Raw genomic sequence first — 18,137 nt, forward strand, 5'->3', positions numbered from 1 at the left:
CTTCTGATTTGGCTGCTGGAGGGGCCAGTGTCTAAGAGGCTACCAGACATCACCTGATAAGGCCTATAATTTCAATCTGAGTCACATGAATTAAAACCAGGGCGTGCAACCAACTCAGAAAGCTCAAACTGCCCAAGGAGCTGCTGATTCAGTTCTACAGAGGAATTATTGAGTCTGTCATTTGCACCTCTATAACTGTCTGGTTTGGTTCTACAACCAAACAAGAAAGACACAGACTTCAGAGGATCATTAGAACTGCAGAAAAAATAATTGTTACCAACCTGCCTTCCATGGAGGATGTCGTTTCCCCACTCTGACGAATGATCAAGGAAGTCCGTAACAAACTTGGCGACGAAGCCTCTGCAGCTTGCCAAGTTCCTTCGAGGTTTATCAGGGCAGGCAGGAGTCCAAGTTGTGACTTCAGCGATAGGGTCCGATATCAGCCAACTAGATAAGACTTTGCTTGACTCAAGGTTGGAATGCCAAAAGCAGGTCCTTTATATAGGCTGTGGGGTGTGGCTCCATGACTCAGCATTTATCCAGGCCTGCCCCACCCTTCCTTCTGCTGGCGTCGCCTCTCAGATCTCCGGAAGCGAGGGTCCTCCCACACTGAATTGTCTTCAGTTGGATCTGCTGTCAGCATCTGGGAAAGGGAGGGGTCAGAGGGAGTAGGCCCGGGTAATTCCAGCACCTGGCTGGCTTCCTGCTCTGAAGGCTGAGCCAAAGGAACACACACTGTATGAGTGAGGTTTATTGGGCTTCTCTTTTCACTCCTTGAATCCTCTCCAGGCATGGGGCCAGGGCCGGGGGCTGGGGTCATGACAGGCCTTTCATCTTCATTATCAGACTCCAAGTCTGATAAAAGGCCCGGTTGGAGATGGGAGGGACCCAGCTGAGGAGAGGAGGGAGGACGAGTCACAACAGAGGACCTGTATACTGCACGAATCAAGAAGAGGGCCGTGAAAATATTTACAGATCCCTCACATCCTGGATATAAACTGTTTCAACTCCTACTCTCAAAACAATGCTATAGAGCACTGCACACCAGAACAACTAGACACAAGAACAGTTTTTTCCCGAAGGCCATCACTCTGCTAAACAAATAATTCCCTCAACACTGTCGAACTATTTACTAAATCTGCACTATTAATCTTCTCATCGTTCCCATCACCAATCTCTTTCCACTTATGACTGTATGACTGTAACTTTGTTGCTGGCAATCCTTATGATTTATATTGATATATTGACCATCATTTGTGTTGTAAATGTTGTACCTTGATGAACGTATCTTTTCTTTTTTCTTTTATGTACACTGAGAGCATATGCACCAAGACAAATTCCTTGTGTGTTCAATCACACTTGGCCAATAAAAAATTCTATTCTATTCTATTCTATTCTATTCTATTCTATTCTATTCTATTCTATTCTATTCTATTCCATTCCATTCCATTCCATTCCATTCCATTCCATTCCATTTCTTCTATTCTATTCTATTCTAGTCTATTCTAGTCTAGTCTATTCTAGTCTAGTCTAGTCTAGTCTAGTCTAGTCTAGTCTAGTCTATTCTATGTCAATTACATCTTGGTTGTTCCGAGAAAGCAGCTTTGAAAAGCAAACCCATGGCGCAACCAGGGTGTAAATTCCAGTCGCCATATAATTTAGGCTTCGTTGCAGAAGCAAGGAAGATACATAATGAGATTTAGAAAAATAATAGGAGGAGGAGATAAGGAATGCTGATGCCTTTGGTCTTGAGAAAATTAAGGGTAGCAAATTAGATATCAATGAACATGGGCTCCCCCCCCGCCCGCCCCTTACAAATGTCAGAGATTCATCAGAATATTAATTCATGCCTAATCAATTTTCTTTTTCTTTTTTTTTCAAGAATTTTTTTTATTTTCCACAACAAAACAAAAAAACAAAACAAAACAAAACAGAACAAAAACATTCACATCAAACCATTACATTATGCTGACAGGGTGTTTACAAATCTTCTTGTGCAAATTCAAAATACATATGTCTCTTTCATACATATGTCTTCAATATCTTATTCTAACATATTTTCCCTTCTAACCAATTGTAAATAAGTCCCATGTTTTATAATATTGCATATCTTCTTGATCTCTAATTTCAAATTCAATTTACTCATCTCTGCACATTCCATCATCTTCCTAATTATTTCATCTTGCAAAGGTAATTTCTCATTATGCCTCATCAATTTTCCTCGGGGGTTGGACGGGTTGACATTTTCTGCAGCCATTGGGGTCCATGTTTTTATGGGGGCCATCTACAAACCATCATACGGAGTGGAAAATAAACTCCATTTTTTCATAGCTCAGACAGAATGGGCTTGGATGAGAAGGGAAGAGAAAAAGAGAGAGGAAGCGGAAGAACCAAAATAACTGCTTGATTTAATCGCTTAGGATTCATCGTGAAAGCATTTGAAGTTAAGGCCATCTACAAATGTAGGATTTTTTAAAAAAAAAATATCTCAAGGTTCTTGTCAAATTCCTGAGTCACAGGCTGCCTTGCAAAACAAACCATGATCTGATATGATCAGGGGGATGGGGGACGGAGATTAAATAGGTGTATAGGAGCATTTTGAAGTTGTACCAAAGGATAGACTCGCCTGGCACAGAATGAGTATTTTATAGGATGGGGTGGCCACGTGGCTGGTGCTTGGAGCTCAATCCTGGAAGCTCCAGGTCTCTGGGTAATGATAAGGCTGGCCTGAGTTATACCCCCTTCTTCTTCCTAAAACAAATAGAACAGAGAATCATAGGGCTGAGTGGGATCTCAAAGGTTGTCTATCTAGTCTGACCTCCTGTTCAAGCAGGAGACCATATACCATTCCGAACAAATGGCTGTCCAAGCTCTTCTTAAAAACCTCCAGTGTTGAGCACTCACAACTTCTGGAGAAAAGCCATTCCACTGATGGATTGTTCTCACTGTCAGGAATTTTCTCCCACCCTAATCTATCTCTATCTCTATCTCATCTCTCTCTTACACACACACACACACACACACACACACACACACACACACACTCTATCTATCTATCTATCTATCTATCTATCTATCTATCTATCTATCTATCTATCTATCATCTATCTATCGCTATTTTTCATCTATCTCTCTATTTTTCTATCCAGATAGATGATAAATAGATGATAGATAGATAGATAGATAGATAGATAGATAGATAGATAGATAGATAGATAGATAGATAGATGATAGGATAGATAGATGGTCTATAATAGATCTATTATCTATCTATCTATCATCTAATCTACTGTCTGTCTATCTATCTATCTATCTATCTATCTATCTATCTATCTATCTACCTATCTATCTACCTACCTACCTACCCATCTATCATTTATCATCTATCATCTATATCTCACCTATCCATTCAAACATCTATCTTTATTCATCCATCTTATTCATCAACAGAATAGAATAGAATAGAATAGAATAGAATAGAATAGAATAGAATAGAATAGAATAGAATAACAGAGCTGGAAGGGACATTGGAGATCTTCTAGTCCAACCCCCTGCTCTGGCAGGAGAACCTATACTATTTCAGGTAAGTGGCTGTCCAGTCTCTTCTTAAAAACCTCCAGTGATGGAGCACCCACGATTTCTAGTGGCAAGCTGTTCCACTGGTTAATTGTCCTAACTGTTAGGAAGTTTCTCCTTAACTCCAGGTTTCTTCTCTCCTTGATTCGTCTCCATCCATTGCTTCTTGTCCAGCCCTCTGGTGCTTTGGGGAATAATTTGACCCCCCAAATAATCTCTGTCTCTGCCTGTCTGTCTCTCCTTCGAGGAATGAGATTGACAGGTGCTCTCAAAAAAAAGTGTTTCAAGGTGAAAGAAAATCGTGGGTGGGTGGAGAGGTGGGGAGAAAGGTCGGCTGCCTTTTTCCAGCCAAGCTTCTCGTAGCTCCTTTGCAGGTACCTTTCTACGCAAGCTTCACAACAGCAGCCTGAACAGTATTAATGAGCTGTGAGCTCAGACTAGATTTACGTTCCAAGCAATTGCATTTTACAAGCCCAAACTTGAGCTGTGCTGTAATTAACGAGAATAATAGGAAGTGCCAACTGATTATAAATCATGGGGGGGGGGGGGGGGAAGAAGAAGCAAGATTAGAGTAAAGAAGAAAAGGGACGGAAAAGGGTACGAGTTGAATCTGATCATTTATCCTCTGCGGGAAGAGCACAAGAAGGGGGTGGACGCAGGATTTAACCCACACAACGGCAGCACCTGCCTTTTGTTCGGTTCTAGCTAAGGATTTGTGACATCATCAGCATCTAATATATATATAGCCGGGCCCCCTGCCAGAAAGTGACTTGGAAAGTGAAGGGGAAGGGCCGTCAGGACTTACCTCTGGAGCACCGGCTTCCCTGACTCAGCTCCAGGAGCCAGAGGCAGGCCAGGTGGAGGAGATAACGAGGCCTCCATCCCCTGACTCTTTCCCCCCCCCAGGCCACACCTTCAGAGCCGGCTGATGGCAAGACCCTAGGTTTTGTTGGCAGGAGAGGTGGGAACAACAGAATCAGGGGTGGGGCAGGCCTAGGAAGTGCTAAGTCATGGAGCCACACCCCACAGGATATAAAAGCAGCAAGAGCTGCAGGCAAATCAACTGCTTAACTAAGAGCTGAAGTACAGTTTGTTGACTCATCGGCATCAAGGGAGATAACAAAGAGACTTGGCAGACGCTCGCTAGTTTGCTGCCAGAGCTGATAGTGCCGGCTAATTTCCATAAGTATTCTTCTGATGATCTGCTTCTTCATTCAAACCCTGATCCACTGGAAGAAACATTAAATACCGAAAAACATAATTGTGGAAAGTCTAGAAAAAAAAGAAGAATTAGGGGTGACGTGATAGCAGTGTTCCAACATTTGAGGGACTGCCACAAAGAAGAGTGGTATGTGTCAAATTATTCTACAGAGCATCTGAGGGCAGGGCAAGAAACAATGGATGGAAACTAATCAAAGAGAGAAGCAACCTGGAATTAAGGAGAAATTTCCTGACAATGAGAACAATTAATCAGTGTATTAGGGTTCCAAAACTGACACAGTGAAACAGAAGTTGCCTCCAGAAGTTGTGGATCCTCCATCACTGGAGGTTTTTAAGAAGAGACTGGACAGTCACTGGTCTGAAATGGTACAGGGTCTCCTGCTTGAGCAGGGGGTTGGACTAGAAGACCTCCAAGGTCCCTTCCAGTTTCTATTCTATTCTATTCTATTCTATTCTATTCTATTCTATTCTATTCTATTCTATTCTATTCTATTCTATTCTATTCCATTCCATTCCATTCCATTCCATTCCATCTATTCTATTCTATTCTATTCTATTCTATTCTATTCTATTCTATTCTATTCTATTCCATTCCATTCCATTCCATTCCATTCCATTTCTTCTATTCTATTCTATTCTATTCTATTCTATTCTATTCTATTCTATTCTATTCTATTCTATTCTATTCCATTCCATTCCATTCCATTCCATTCCATTTCTTCTATTCTATTCTATTCTATTCTATTCTATTCTATTCTATTCTATTCTATTCTATTCTATTCTATTCTATTCTATTCCATTCCATTTCTTCTATTCTATTCTATTCTATTCTATTCTATTCTATTCTATTCTATTCTATTCTATTCTATTCTATTCTATTCTATTCCATTTCTTCTATTCTATTCTATTCTATTCTATTCTATTCTATTCTATTCTATTCTATTCCATTCCATTCCATTCCATTCCATTCCATTTCGTCTATTCTATTCTATTCTATTCTATTCTATTCTATTCTATTCTATTCTATTCTATTCTATTCCATTCCATTCCATTCCATTCCATTCCATCTATTCTGTTCTGTTCTGTTCTGTTCTGTTCTGTTCTGTTCTGTTCTGTTCTGTTCTGTTCTGTTCCGTTCCGTTCAGTTCCGTTCCATGCCACTCCACTCCACTCTACTCTACTCTACATAGAGAGAGACATAGAGAGATACAGAGAGAGGGGGAGAGAGAGGGGCGAGGGAGAGGAGAGAGAGATGTCAAAAGGGTTTTGTGATTCCTGGTGTTTTTTTAACAACTGGTTCTCTGCCCTAATGACTGGCTGGGTAGGCATGGCTGGGGGTGTGTCATGTGACTGGTGGAAGTGAGTGACATCGAGTTGGCCACGCCCACCCAGGTTTTGTGGCTCCCGATGTTTTCTTTTCTGTGGGAAACTGGTCCAAATGGCTCTTTGAGTGCTTAAGGTTCCAGACCCCTGGATTAGATGAATCAAATTCCGTTGGCTTGCCAAAGCGTAATTACCTTTTGAGCCATGTTAATGACTTCAAAGGCCACCCTACACCTGCTGGGAGGACGTGGTACATGGCATTTTCAGCGAAGAGGGAGAATTTTCCCCAAACCACCAAGCCGATCTAGTTTTTTTTAAATTTTGTCTCTGTCAATGCAGTTGCCACAGTCCAAGCTGTCTGTTTCTTCAAAGTACAACTTGGTTTAGGTATTTGCCTGCTGTTTTGCCAACTGTCACCGAACAATAGCAGCTTCCAGCAGTGTTCGGATTCTGCTTTGATATGCCAAGATGCAAAAAGAGACTTGGGTTGTAGTTTGACCTTTTGGTCTCCAAATTAATAAAGGAAAGGGTGCTGTGCAGATCTTCTCTCTTGAAGAAAAAGTCAATCCATCAATAATCAATAAGTGGAACAACTTGCCTGCAGAAGTTGTGAATGCTCCAACACTGGAAATTTTAAAGAAAATGTTGGATAGCCATTTGTCTGAAATGGTGTAGACTTTCCTGCCTGGGCAGGGGGTTGGACTAGAAGACCTCTAAGGTCCCTTCGAACTCTGTTATTATGTTATGTTAAGTCTGCAGAGAGGAGAAGAGAGGAGAGGAGTGGAGGGGAGGGGAGGAGAGAGGAGAGGAGAGGAGAGGAGGGGGAGAAGGAAGGGAAGGGAAGAGGGGAGGGGAGGAGAGGAGAGGAGAAGAGAAGAGAAGAGAAGAAGAAAGGAAGGACAATGAGAAGGAAGGAGGAAGGCAGGAAGGAAGGATAGTGAGAGGAGGAGGAGGAAGACAATGGGAGTTGTTAAGGAAGGGAAGGAGGATGTAAGGAAGGAATGAGAAAGAGGGAGGGAGGAAAGGAAGGGCAATGAGAGTTGTTAAGGAAGGAAGGAAGGAAGGAAGGACAATGAGAGAGGGAGGAAAGGAAGAACAATAGGAGTTAAGGAAGGGAGGGAGGAAGGAAGGATGGATGGACAGAAGGCAGGAAGGAAGGACAATGAGAAAGAGGGAGGGAGGAAAGACAATGAGAAGGAGGGAGGGAGGAAGGAAGAACAATGAGAAAGAGGGAGGGAGGGAAGACAATGGGAGTTGTTAAGGAAGGGAGGGAGGATGTAAGGAAGGAATGAGAAAGAGGGAGGGAAGAAAGGAAGGGCAATGAGAGTTGTTAAGGAAGGAAGGAAGGAAGGAAGGACGGACGGACGGACGGAGGAAGGACAATGAGAAAGAGGGAGGGAAGGAAGGACAATAGGAGTTGTTAAGGAAGGGAGGAAGGATGGATGGATGGATGGATGGACAGAAGGCAGGAAGGAAAGACAATGAGAAGGAGGGAGGGAGGAAGGAAGAACAATGAGAAAGAGGGAGGGAGGGAAGACAATGGGAGTTGTTAAGGGAGGGAGGGAGGATGTAAGGAAGGAATAAGAAAGAGGGAGGGAGGAAAGGAAGGACAATGAGAGTTGGGAAGGAAGGAAGGAAGGAAGGACAATGAGAAAGAGGAGGGAAGGAAGGACAATAGGAGTTGTTAAGGAAGGGAGGAAGGAAGGATGGATGGATGGATGGACAGACAGAAGGCAGGAAGGAAGGACAATGAGAAAGAGGGAGGGAGGGAAGGAAGGAAGGACAATAGAATTGAGGGAGGGAGGGAGGGAGGAAGCCTTCAGAAAAAGAAAGCAAGGGAGGTTTTCAGACTTGCAGTCAAGAGTTTGAAAAAAGATTCTTGAAAACCCCGGCCGATGAAAATGCAAACATACCATAAACCATGCTCAAATTTTGTCTGCACAAAATAAAGTCAACAAGTCACGGTGTGTGTGTGTTGCCAGCTCTCACAGCTCCTGTAGCGATCCAGGCTTCTCTTGGTATTCACGAGGAGCCTTCAAAGATGGATTGTTCTGCTCTTAATGGAATTAGTCCACCGAGATTCCTGTCCCTGAGTATCCGGTTAGAAGTTCGGACTAATCAAATTTCTGCACACTTGGCTATCTGTGTGAAACAGCAGCTTAATAATCATTCAAATCCCCTGTTAAGCTAAGATGAAAATATTGGCAAATGCCCCAAAAGTCATTTGCTATGAAGTTTTCGCTTCTTTGGAATGCCTTGCCAACGAAGCGCAAGCAAGTCGGTTGATTGCAAACAGGGTAAGTTGGCGGTGGTTTTATTTGGTTTTTCTGGAGGGGAAAAAAATACACAACTGATTCTAATTTTTTTTCCATCCACTTGAAACTCATGTTTTTAGGGACATAGCCAAGAGTCCAGGCAGCATAGAGATTGAGCTAAAACAGGAGACTGTTTGAAGATCACACGATCTTGGGGCAGAGGTGAAATTCAGCAGGTTCTGACAGGTTCTGGAGAACCGGTAGCGGAAATTTTGAGTAGTTTGGAGAACTGACAAATATCACCTCTGGCTGGCCCCAGAGTGGGATGGGAATGGGGATTTTGCAATATCCTTCCCCTGGAGTGGAGAGGGAATGGAGATTTTGCACTATCCTTCCCCTGGAGTGGGGTGGGAATGGAGATTTTGCAATATCCTTCCCCCTGGAGTGGAGAGGGAATGGGAATTTTGCACTATCCTTCCCCTGGAGTGGGGTGGGAATGGAGATTTTGCAATATCCTTCCCCCAGGAGTGGAGAGGGAATGGGGATTTTGCAATATCCTTCCCCTGGAGTGGGGAGGGAATGGAGATTTTGCAGTATCCTTCCCCTACCACGCCCACCAAGCCACGTCCACAGAACGGTAGTAAAAAAAATTTTCATTCCACCACTGCCTTTAGTGATGTTTCAGCGGCCAAGAGGGCACAGACGAGCCGTAAATTCCTTTTTTCCGGGCTGTTATAATTTCGAACAGATCCTCCTTGCACGGTTGTAAAGTCAGGGAATGCCTGTGCAGGTAGTCTTCAACTTACGACCACAGTTGAGCCCCAAATTTCTGCAGCTAAGTGAGAAATTGTGCAAACTGAATTTTGTCCCCATTTTACGACCTGTCTCGCCACGCTTATTAAGTGAATTGTTGCAAGTGGTTAAATTAGTGACCCGGTTGTTAAGTGAATCTGGCTTCCCTATTGATTTTGCTTGTCAGAAGGTCACAAAAAGAGGATCACACACACACCCCCGCCGGACGCTGCGACTGTCATAAATATGAATCAGTTGCTGAGCGTCTGAATTTTGATCTCATGGCCCTGGGGATGCTGCAACGGTCATAAGTGTGAAAAATGGTCATAAGTCACTTTTTTTCAGGGCCGTTGTAACTTTGAACAGTCACTAAGCAAACTGTTGTAAGTCAGGGATTTCCTAAATTGAGTGTTTGTAGGTAAGCCCGTGTTACACCTCTATTGCATGAGCTACACTGCACTTGGGTGCAATTCAAAGTGTGGGTTATCATCTTTAAAGACTTACATATAGAATACAGAATGAATAGAGAACAGATAATAGAGGATAAATAGAGAATAGAGGATACAGAAAAAGGGACGCCGTGGCTCAGGGGCTAGGATGTTGAGCTTGTCGATCGAAAGTCGGCAGTTCAGCGGTTCGAATCCCTGGTACTGCCGTGTAACAGGGTGAGCTCCCGTGACTTGACCCAGCTTCTGCCAATCTAGCAGTTCGAAAGCATGTAAAAAATGCAAGTAGAAAAAATAGGGACCACCTTTGGTGGGAAGGTAACAGTGTTCCGTGCGCCTTTGGCGTTGAGTCATGCCGGCCACATGACCACGGAGACGTCTTCGGACAGCGCTGGCTCTTCGGCTTTGAAACGGAGATGAGCACCGCCCCCTAGAGTCGGGAACGACTAGCACGTATTTGCAAGGGGAACCTTTACTTTTACCTTTAGAGGATACAGAATAAATACAGAATGAATAGGGAATACACAATAAATACAGAATACAGAAGAAAGAATAGAGAATAGTGATTAAATATAGAATAGAGGATACTGAATAGATATAGAATACAGAATGAATAGAGAAGAAATAGGGAATAATGATATAGAATAAATAGAGAATAGAGAAGAAAGAATAGAGAAGAATGATAAAGAATAAATAGAAAATAGAGAAGAAAGGAGATTAAATAGAGAATAGAGGATACTGAATAAATAGAGAATGAATAGAGAACAGAGAATAAAGAATAGAGATTAAATATAGATACTGAATAAACATAGAATACATAATGAACAGAGACTACAGAATAAGTAGAGAATAAAGACTAGAGAATGGAGAATAAATAGAGAATAGAGAAGAAAGAATAGAGAATAGAATAGAATAGAATAAATAGAGAATAGAAAAGAAAGAACAGAGATTAAATAAAGGATACTGAATAAATATAGAATACAGCATAAATACAGAATAGAAAATAAGTAGTGAATACAGAATAATAGGGTTGGAAGGGAACTTGGAGGTCTTCTAGTCTAACCCTCTGCTCAGGTAAGAGATCCTATACCATTCCGGACAAATGACTGTCCAATCTCTTCTTAAAAATGGAGCACCCATAATTTCTGGAGGCAAGCCGTTCCACTGATTAAACTGTTGAGTTCACTATGGAGAATTATGGAGATTCTCATTCATCCGGGTCAGGTATGTCCCAAAGGTGCTTTCCCCCCCCCCACCAAAAGGCAACTGGAGTTTTCTTGAAGATGTTTCACTTCTTCTCCCAAGGAGCTTCTTCAGTTCTGACCAGTCACGGGACTGCCTCTCCCTACGAATTTCTGCCTGTGCCACTCAATCAGACAGGGGTCAGCACTCCGAGTCTCTTCCATTGAAATTCTGCCACTGAAAGGGGTTTCGGCAGCTACCCACCGACCCTTCTCGAGAAATGCTTCTGTACACATGTGCAAAGTTTTCTTCTTTTTTGTTTAAGTCTGATTCACTCTCAAAAGGCACCGAGACCTTTAAGGGACATGTGTTTATTTGATAATGCATGCCCCCCTCCCCTTTTGTAATGTCCGCCGATAATTTTGTCTTCCTCCACGCTTGTCTATAAACTTTGTTAACCTACAGAATCAGATTTAACAGAATTGGAAGGGGCCTTGTAGGCCATCTAATCCAACCCCCACCCAAGCAGGAGACCCTACATTATTTCTGACAGATGGCAGTCCAGTCTCTTCTTGAAAGCCTCCAGGGATGAAGCTCCCACAACTTCTGATGGCAACTTCTGTTCCATTGGTTGATTGTTCTCACTATTAGAAAATTTCTCCTTATTTCTAGGTTGAATCTCTCCTTGATCAGTTTCCATCCATTATTCTTTGTCTGACCTTCAAGTGCCTTGGAAAATAGCTTGACTCCCATCCTCTCTGTGGCAGCCCCTCAAATATTGGAACCCTGCTATCCTGTCTCCCCTGGTCCTTCTCTTCACTAGACTAGCCAGGCCCAGTTCCTGCAACCATTCATTGTATGTTTTATCCTACCCCAATCATCCTGGTTGCTCTTCTCTGCACTCTTTCTAGAGTCTCAACATCTTTTTGATAGTATGGTGACCAAAACTGGATGCAGGATTCTTTCACCCTTCCAAATTGAATTTTACTATGCACGCAAACCCAGACACCTCCCACCCCATCCCACCCACATATCCCTTGTATTAACAAGGAAATAAGACCTCCAAATGGACGAACCAGCATTTCTTGATGGCGTCATGGGGCGATATTTTGAAAAACTCATAACCTTCAGGGCAGTGGTGGGATTCAATTTTTTTTACTACTGGTTCTGTGGGTGTGGCTTGGTGGGCTTGGTGGGTGTGGCTTGGTGGGCGTGGCAGAGGAATGATACGGCAAAATCCCCATTCCCTCCCCACTCCTGGAGGAAGAATATTGCAAAATCTCCATTCCCACCCCAGTCTGGGGCCAGCCAGATGTGGTATTTGCCGGTTCTCCAAACTACTCAAAATTTTCACTACCAGTTCTCTATAGAACCTTGTCAGAACCTGCTGAGTAGCACCCCTGCTTTAGGGCCTTTAAATAATTTAAAATTCTCTTTTGAAGAATTCTTCATTCTTTCTACTTTCTAACGCAGATCCTCCACAGACTTTAATATGAATGAGTCCCACTTGAATTGATTCACAAGCCGGATCAGGAGGGGATTGAATGGCTGGCTGGCTAGAACATTAACCCTCAGGGTGAAATTATACAATTCTTTATCATTATTATGAATCATAGAATCACAGCAGAAACTTTTAGATATCGGGCTCTAAATGCAGGAAGCCATCGGAGCAGGGTTTGTCAATGTGGACATCTTTGAGATAGGTGGCCTTCAATTCCCAGCATTCCTCAGCCATCCTGGGGAATTCTGGTGGTTGAAGTTCACAGATCTTGAAGTTACTAAAGTCAGGAAAAATGCTACATTGGAGTAGTGTTTCTTCAATAGTCTTCTCTTAGGACCTCTTCCCATTTTAAACAATTCTGGAGAATCTCAATAGCATGTTGGTATGGGTTATGTCTGGCAGAATAGAATAGAATAGAATAGAATAGAATAGAATAGAATAGAATAGAATAGAATTTTATTGGCCAAGTGTGATTGCACACACAAGGAATTTGTCTTGGTGCATATGCTCTCAGTGTACATAAAAGAAAAGATACGTTCATCAAGGTAAAACATTTACAACACAAATGATGGTCAATATATCAATATAAATCATAAGGATTACCAGAAAAAAAGTTACAGTCATACAGCCATAAGTGGAAAGAGATTGGTGATGGGGACGATGAGAAGATTAATAGTAGTGCAGATTTAGTAAATAGTTTGACAGTGTTGAGGAAATTATTTGTTTAGCAGAGTGATGGCCTTCGGGAAAAAACTGTCCTTGTGTCTAGTTGTTCTGGTGTGCAGTGCTCTATAGCGTCGTTTTGAGGGTAGGAGTTGAAACAGTTTATATCCAGGATGTGAGGGATCTGTAAATATTTTCATGGCCCTCTTCTTGATTCGTGCAGTATACAGGTCCTCAATGGAAGGCAGGTTGATAGCAATTATTTTTTCTGCAGTTCTAATTTATTTATTTGTTTGTTTGTTTTGTCACAATAATATATATAGGTATCATACAAAAAAGATTATATAGTATATAAACACATATATGAGTAAATATAAGGAGGTATAAGCATATATATATATATATATAGGATGAAGAAAAGAAAAACAATAGGACAGGAACGGTAGGCATGTTTGTGCGCTTATGCACGCCCCTTATGGTCCTCTTAGGAATGGTCAATAGTAGAAAATTTTTGGTTAAAGCTTTTAGGATTATGAGAAGAGACCACAGAGTCAGGTAAAGTATTCCAAGCACTGATGATTCTGTTACAGAAGTCATATTTTCTGCAATCTAGATTAAAGCGGTTGACATTAAGTTTAAATCTATTAGTTGCTCTACTATTATTGCAATTAAAGCTGAAATAGTCTTTAACAGGAAGGACATTACAATAGATGATTCTGTGAGTTAAACTTAGGTCTTGTCGAAGGCGACGGAGTTCCAAGTTTTCTAAGCCTAGGATTTCAAGTCTGGTGGGATAAGGTATTTTGTTGTTTTCAGAGGAATGGAGAACTCTTCTTGTAAAATATTTCTGGACACATTCAATTGTATTGATGTCAGAATGTGGTGAGGGTTCCAAACAGGCGAGCTGTATTCTAGAATTGGTCTAGCAAATGTTTTATATGCTCTGGTTAGTAGTGTGGTGTTTTTGGAAAAGAAGCTACGCAAGATTAGGTTTACAACTCTTAGAGTTTTTTTTGCTATGTAGTTGCAGTGGGCTTTGGCACTTAGATCATTTGACATGAAAACTCCAAGGTCTTTAACGGGATGGGGGTCGTCTGTAAGGTAATGTCCATCTAGTATGTACTTAGTGTTTGGGTTCTTTTTTCTTATATGTATGACTGAGCATTTGCTGGTTGAAATTTGGAGCTGCCAATTTTTAGACCAAGCGGTTAGATGATCAAGGTCGTTTTGAATGATAGAAGTATTGTCTGTGGTGTTAAATAGTTTGACATCGTCAGCAAAGAGAATTACCCTCTGAAGTCTGTGTCTTTTTTGTTGGGTTGCAGAACCGAACCAGACAGTTATAGAGGTGCAAATACCAGTATATACCACCGTGAGCCACGGTGGCACAATGGTTAGAGTGCAGTACTGCAGGCTACTTCTGCTGACTGCTGGCTGCCTGCAATTTGGCAGTTTGAATCTCATCAGGCTCAAAGTTGACTCAGCCTTCTGTCCTTCTGAGGTGGGTAAAATGAGGACCCAGATTGTTGGGGGCAAGAGACTGACTCTGTAAACTGCTCAGGGGTGAAATGCTCCCGGTTTGGACCGGCTTGCCCGATCCGGTAGTGATTGTGGCAGGTGGTTTGGAGGACCGGCAGCAAAAATCCCAGGCCCTGCCCCTTGTTTTCTACAAGCTCTTCAGCCTAAGAGCTTATAGAAAACCTCCTTTTAAGAGATTCTGGGCTGTGATAAAGCACTTACCTTATTTGCTCCTTTCTGGCTGCAAAAGCCATGCTTTAGATCAATTGCATCAGTAGCAACTGCCTGCCTGAAATCCATCTGTTCAGTCAGCAGCTGCTTTGCAGGCTGAGGAACTCTGGGAGTTGAAGTCCACAAACCAAGTTACTGAAGTTGGAGATCCCTGATCTAAAAAATATAAATAAAATAAAATAAAATAAAATAATAAAATAAAATATTTGTGCAGCTTTCTGAGATTTGGTGTGTTTCTGTAGTGTTTCACTCTAACTACACAAACACACAAAATCTCACAAAGGTGTATGTGACTTTTGTGTGTATGTGAGAGTCAGTTGTGTTGTGTTGTGGTGTGTGTATGTAAAATGTGAAAGTTGGTTTTGGGGCTTTTTGTGGCTGTGTGAGTTTCCTGCTTGTTGCAGGGGCCATTTTGGGTGAAGTGCAGCTGCTTTTACATTGTATGTGAGTCAGTTGTGTTGTGTTGTGTATGTGTAAAGTGTGAAAGTTGGTTTTTGGCTTTTTGTGGCTGTGTGTTTTTACATTGTGTGTGAGTCAATTGTGTTGTGTTGTGTTGTGTAAAGTGTGAACGTTGGCTTTTGGTACCTCTCATTGTTTTGTATACTTTGTTTATTATTTTTATTATTTATTGTTATTGGCCATGCCCACCCGGTCATCTGACCACCAAGCCACGCCCACCAATTAAGCCACGCCCACAGAACCGGTAGGGAAAACTTTTAGATTTCATCCCTGAAACTGCTTATACCATTTCAAACACGTAGCTATCCAAACTCTTCTGAAAAGCCTCCAGTGAGGCCTGGAGACAAAAACCGATGAAGATGGTTTCTGTTTGGAAATATTTCCATGTGGCCTCCCATTCTTGTCTTAACTGGATTCAATGCTGCTTAGGTTTTTGTCAAGGTTGCAGTCATAGAACATAAAATAATAGAGTTGGAAAGGATCTTAAAGGTCTTCTAGTCCAGCCCCCTGCTCAAGCACGAGACCCGATACCATTTCAGACACGTGGCTGTTCAATCTCTTCTGAAAAGCCTCCAGTGAGGCCTGGAGACAAAAACCGATGAAGAACGGTTACCCCTCGTCCTTCTTTTCATTAGACCTCGTGACATCCCCAATCCCTGTAACCATCCCGTAAAGTCCCAAAGCGACTCTTCCAAGTGGAAACCAATGAATTGCGTGGTTTTTTTTTCTTGAATCAGTCGATTGAGCCGTCTCTGTTAACCCCGCCGACGTTTTCTTTTTATTTGCCTAGGCTGCTGCGCACAGTATATGACACCGCAGGCGGTGACTTCCAAACAACTGGAAGAAGTTTTCCTCGGTGAGTTTCAAAGTTTATTTATTTATTTATTTTGTCAAATAGAATAGAATAGAATTTTATTGGCCAAGTGTGATTGGACGCACAAGGAATTTGTCTTGGTGCATATGCTCTCAGTGTACATAAAAGAAAAGATACGTTCATCAAGGTACAACATTTACCACACAATTGATGGTCAATATATCAATATAAATCATAAGGATTGCCAGCAACAAGTTATAGTCATACAGTCATAAGTAGAAAGAGATGGGTGATGGGAACTATGAAACGATTAATAGTAGTGCAGATTCAGTAAATAGTCTGACAGTGTTGAGGGAATTATTTGTTTAGCAGAGTGATGGCCTTCGGGAAAAAACTGTTCTTGTGTCTAGTTGTTCTGGTGTGCAGTGCTCTATAGCGTCCTTTTGAGGGTAGGAGTTGAAACAGTTTATGTCCAGGATGCGAGGGATCTGCAAATATTTTCACGGCCCTCTTCTTGATTCGTGCAGTATACAGGTCCTCAATGGAAGGCAAGTTGGTAGCAATTATTTTTTCTGCAGTTCTAATTATCCTCTGAAGTCTGTGTTTTTCTTGTTGGGTTGCAGAACCGAACCAGACAGTTATAGAGGTGCAAATACATATTAAATAATATATATAAGCATAAATTGAAAACATAAAATGAATATAGCTAAAGGGAACATTAGGACAGGAACGGTAGGCACGCTGGTGCTCTTATGCACGCCCCTTACAGACCTCTTAGGAATGGGGTGAGATCAACAGTAGACAGTTTTAAGTTAAAGTTTTGGGGATTTCGGGATGAGACCACGGAGTCAGGTAGTGCATTCCAGGCATTTGCAACTCTGTTACTGAAGTCATATTTTCTACAGTCGAGATTGGAGAGGTTCACTTGAAGTTTGAATCTATTGTGTGCTCGTGTATTGTTGTAGTTGAAGCTGAAGTAGTCATTGACAGAAAGGACAGTTCCCTCGCTTGAAGCAAAGGATTTTTTTCTCCAGAAGCTCTGTTGGTGATCAGGGTTCGTTCTCACGGTTGATCCCGGAAATCATTTGTTTTCTGGATTCGTTTCAGGTCTCCAGGATCTGCAAGGAGATTGTGAACCCTCAGTGGTTCAGGCTGCAGCTGAATCGTTTGAAGAAATATTTCGGCAGTGGGGCCATCGGATCAAGCCAGGTCTCCTCTCCAAAGTCATCAGGAGGATTTCTGTGCCCAAACAATAAAACCCTGTAAAATTAAAACAAAAATACACCTCCTTCTTATTTTATGCAATTGAATTGAAAACCCCTGAGATTGCATTAATATTGCACTCTACAGTAGAATTCAGTATAGTTGCTGTTCTGGGATAGAAGCTTCTTTTCAGGCTATTCGTCCTTGTTTTTATTGTCCTGTACCATCTGCCAGATGGTAATAGTTCAAAAAAAGGGGGGCCAGGGTGAGATGAATCTTTAAGGATGTTTTGAGCTTTTTTAAGGCAGCGGGAGCTATCGAGCTCTTCCAAAGAGGGGAGGGGGCAACCAATGACCCTCTGGGCACCTCCCTTCCAGCCGGTCTTTGGGGCAAGCGAGGAAGCGCGAAGAGAATTCTTACATCCTGAAGGACCATGAAGGAATGTCGGGGAAACAGGCCCTGGAGAAAGACAGGACAGTTTAATTTCAGAGAGAGGAGAAGGTTCCACGAGATCACAGAGCCACAGGTGCCAATGGAAAAGTGTGGTAGCAACCATCAATCATCAAAGATGCCTGGAATATCTCCACGCTTGGTCGTCTTCCAGCAGAAATAGGAAGACCTAGAGTAGGGCAGATGCAGAGAGCTGAACACTCCCCTGGGGGAGATCTAATGTCCTCCAAAAAGATGCTCATTATTATCCACATAGATGGAGCATTGAATAAAAGCCTTCAGGAAGAACCTCTGGATCCCAAACGCATCTTCCCATGGGCCCTGATCGCATTTCAAAAGCATGTGACATTTGTCAACTTAGTTTGTTAAGCCAGAAGCAGGCTGAGCACAGCTCCCCTCCTAATATCTCTTACTGGCTGTCCTTTCAACTTTCAGCCGTGAATGAGTCCGGCTTTATAGGTTGTAAGTTGTGCCGGTCATAAACCAGGTCACTCTGGGTCTGT

At 42.2% G+C, this 18,137-nt stretch overlaps 1 protein-coding gene across 1 annotated transcript in view; it reads left to right on the top strand.

Moving 5' to 3' along the window:
* Positions 1-17,219, top strand: part of NOC4L (nucleolar complex associated 4 homolog) — a 58,658-nt gene extending 41,439 nt beyond the window's left edge. The window contains exons 15-16 of the mRNA XM_058158916.1: positions 15,958-16,023; positions 17,089-17,219. Coding sequence (XP_058014899.1) covers positions 15,958-15,978 — 21 coding nt within the window. The 3' untranslated portion in view covers positions 15,979-16,023; positions 17,089-17,219. The remainder of the gene's footprint in view (positions 1-15,957; positions 16,024-17,088) is intronic.
* Positions 17,220-18,137: the final 918 nt, after the last annotated feature.

This window comes from Ahaetulla prasina, chromosome 15, assembly GCF_028640845.1.
Source record: "Ahaetulla prasina isolate Xishuangbanna chromosome 15, ASM2864084v1, whole genome shotgun sequence".
NCBI lineage: Eukaryota > Metazoa > Chordata > Lepidosauria > Squamata > Colubridae > Ahaetulla > Ahaetulla prasina.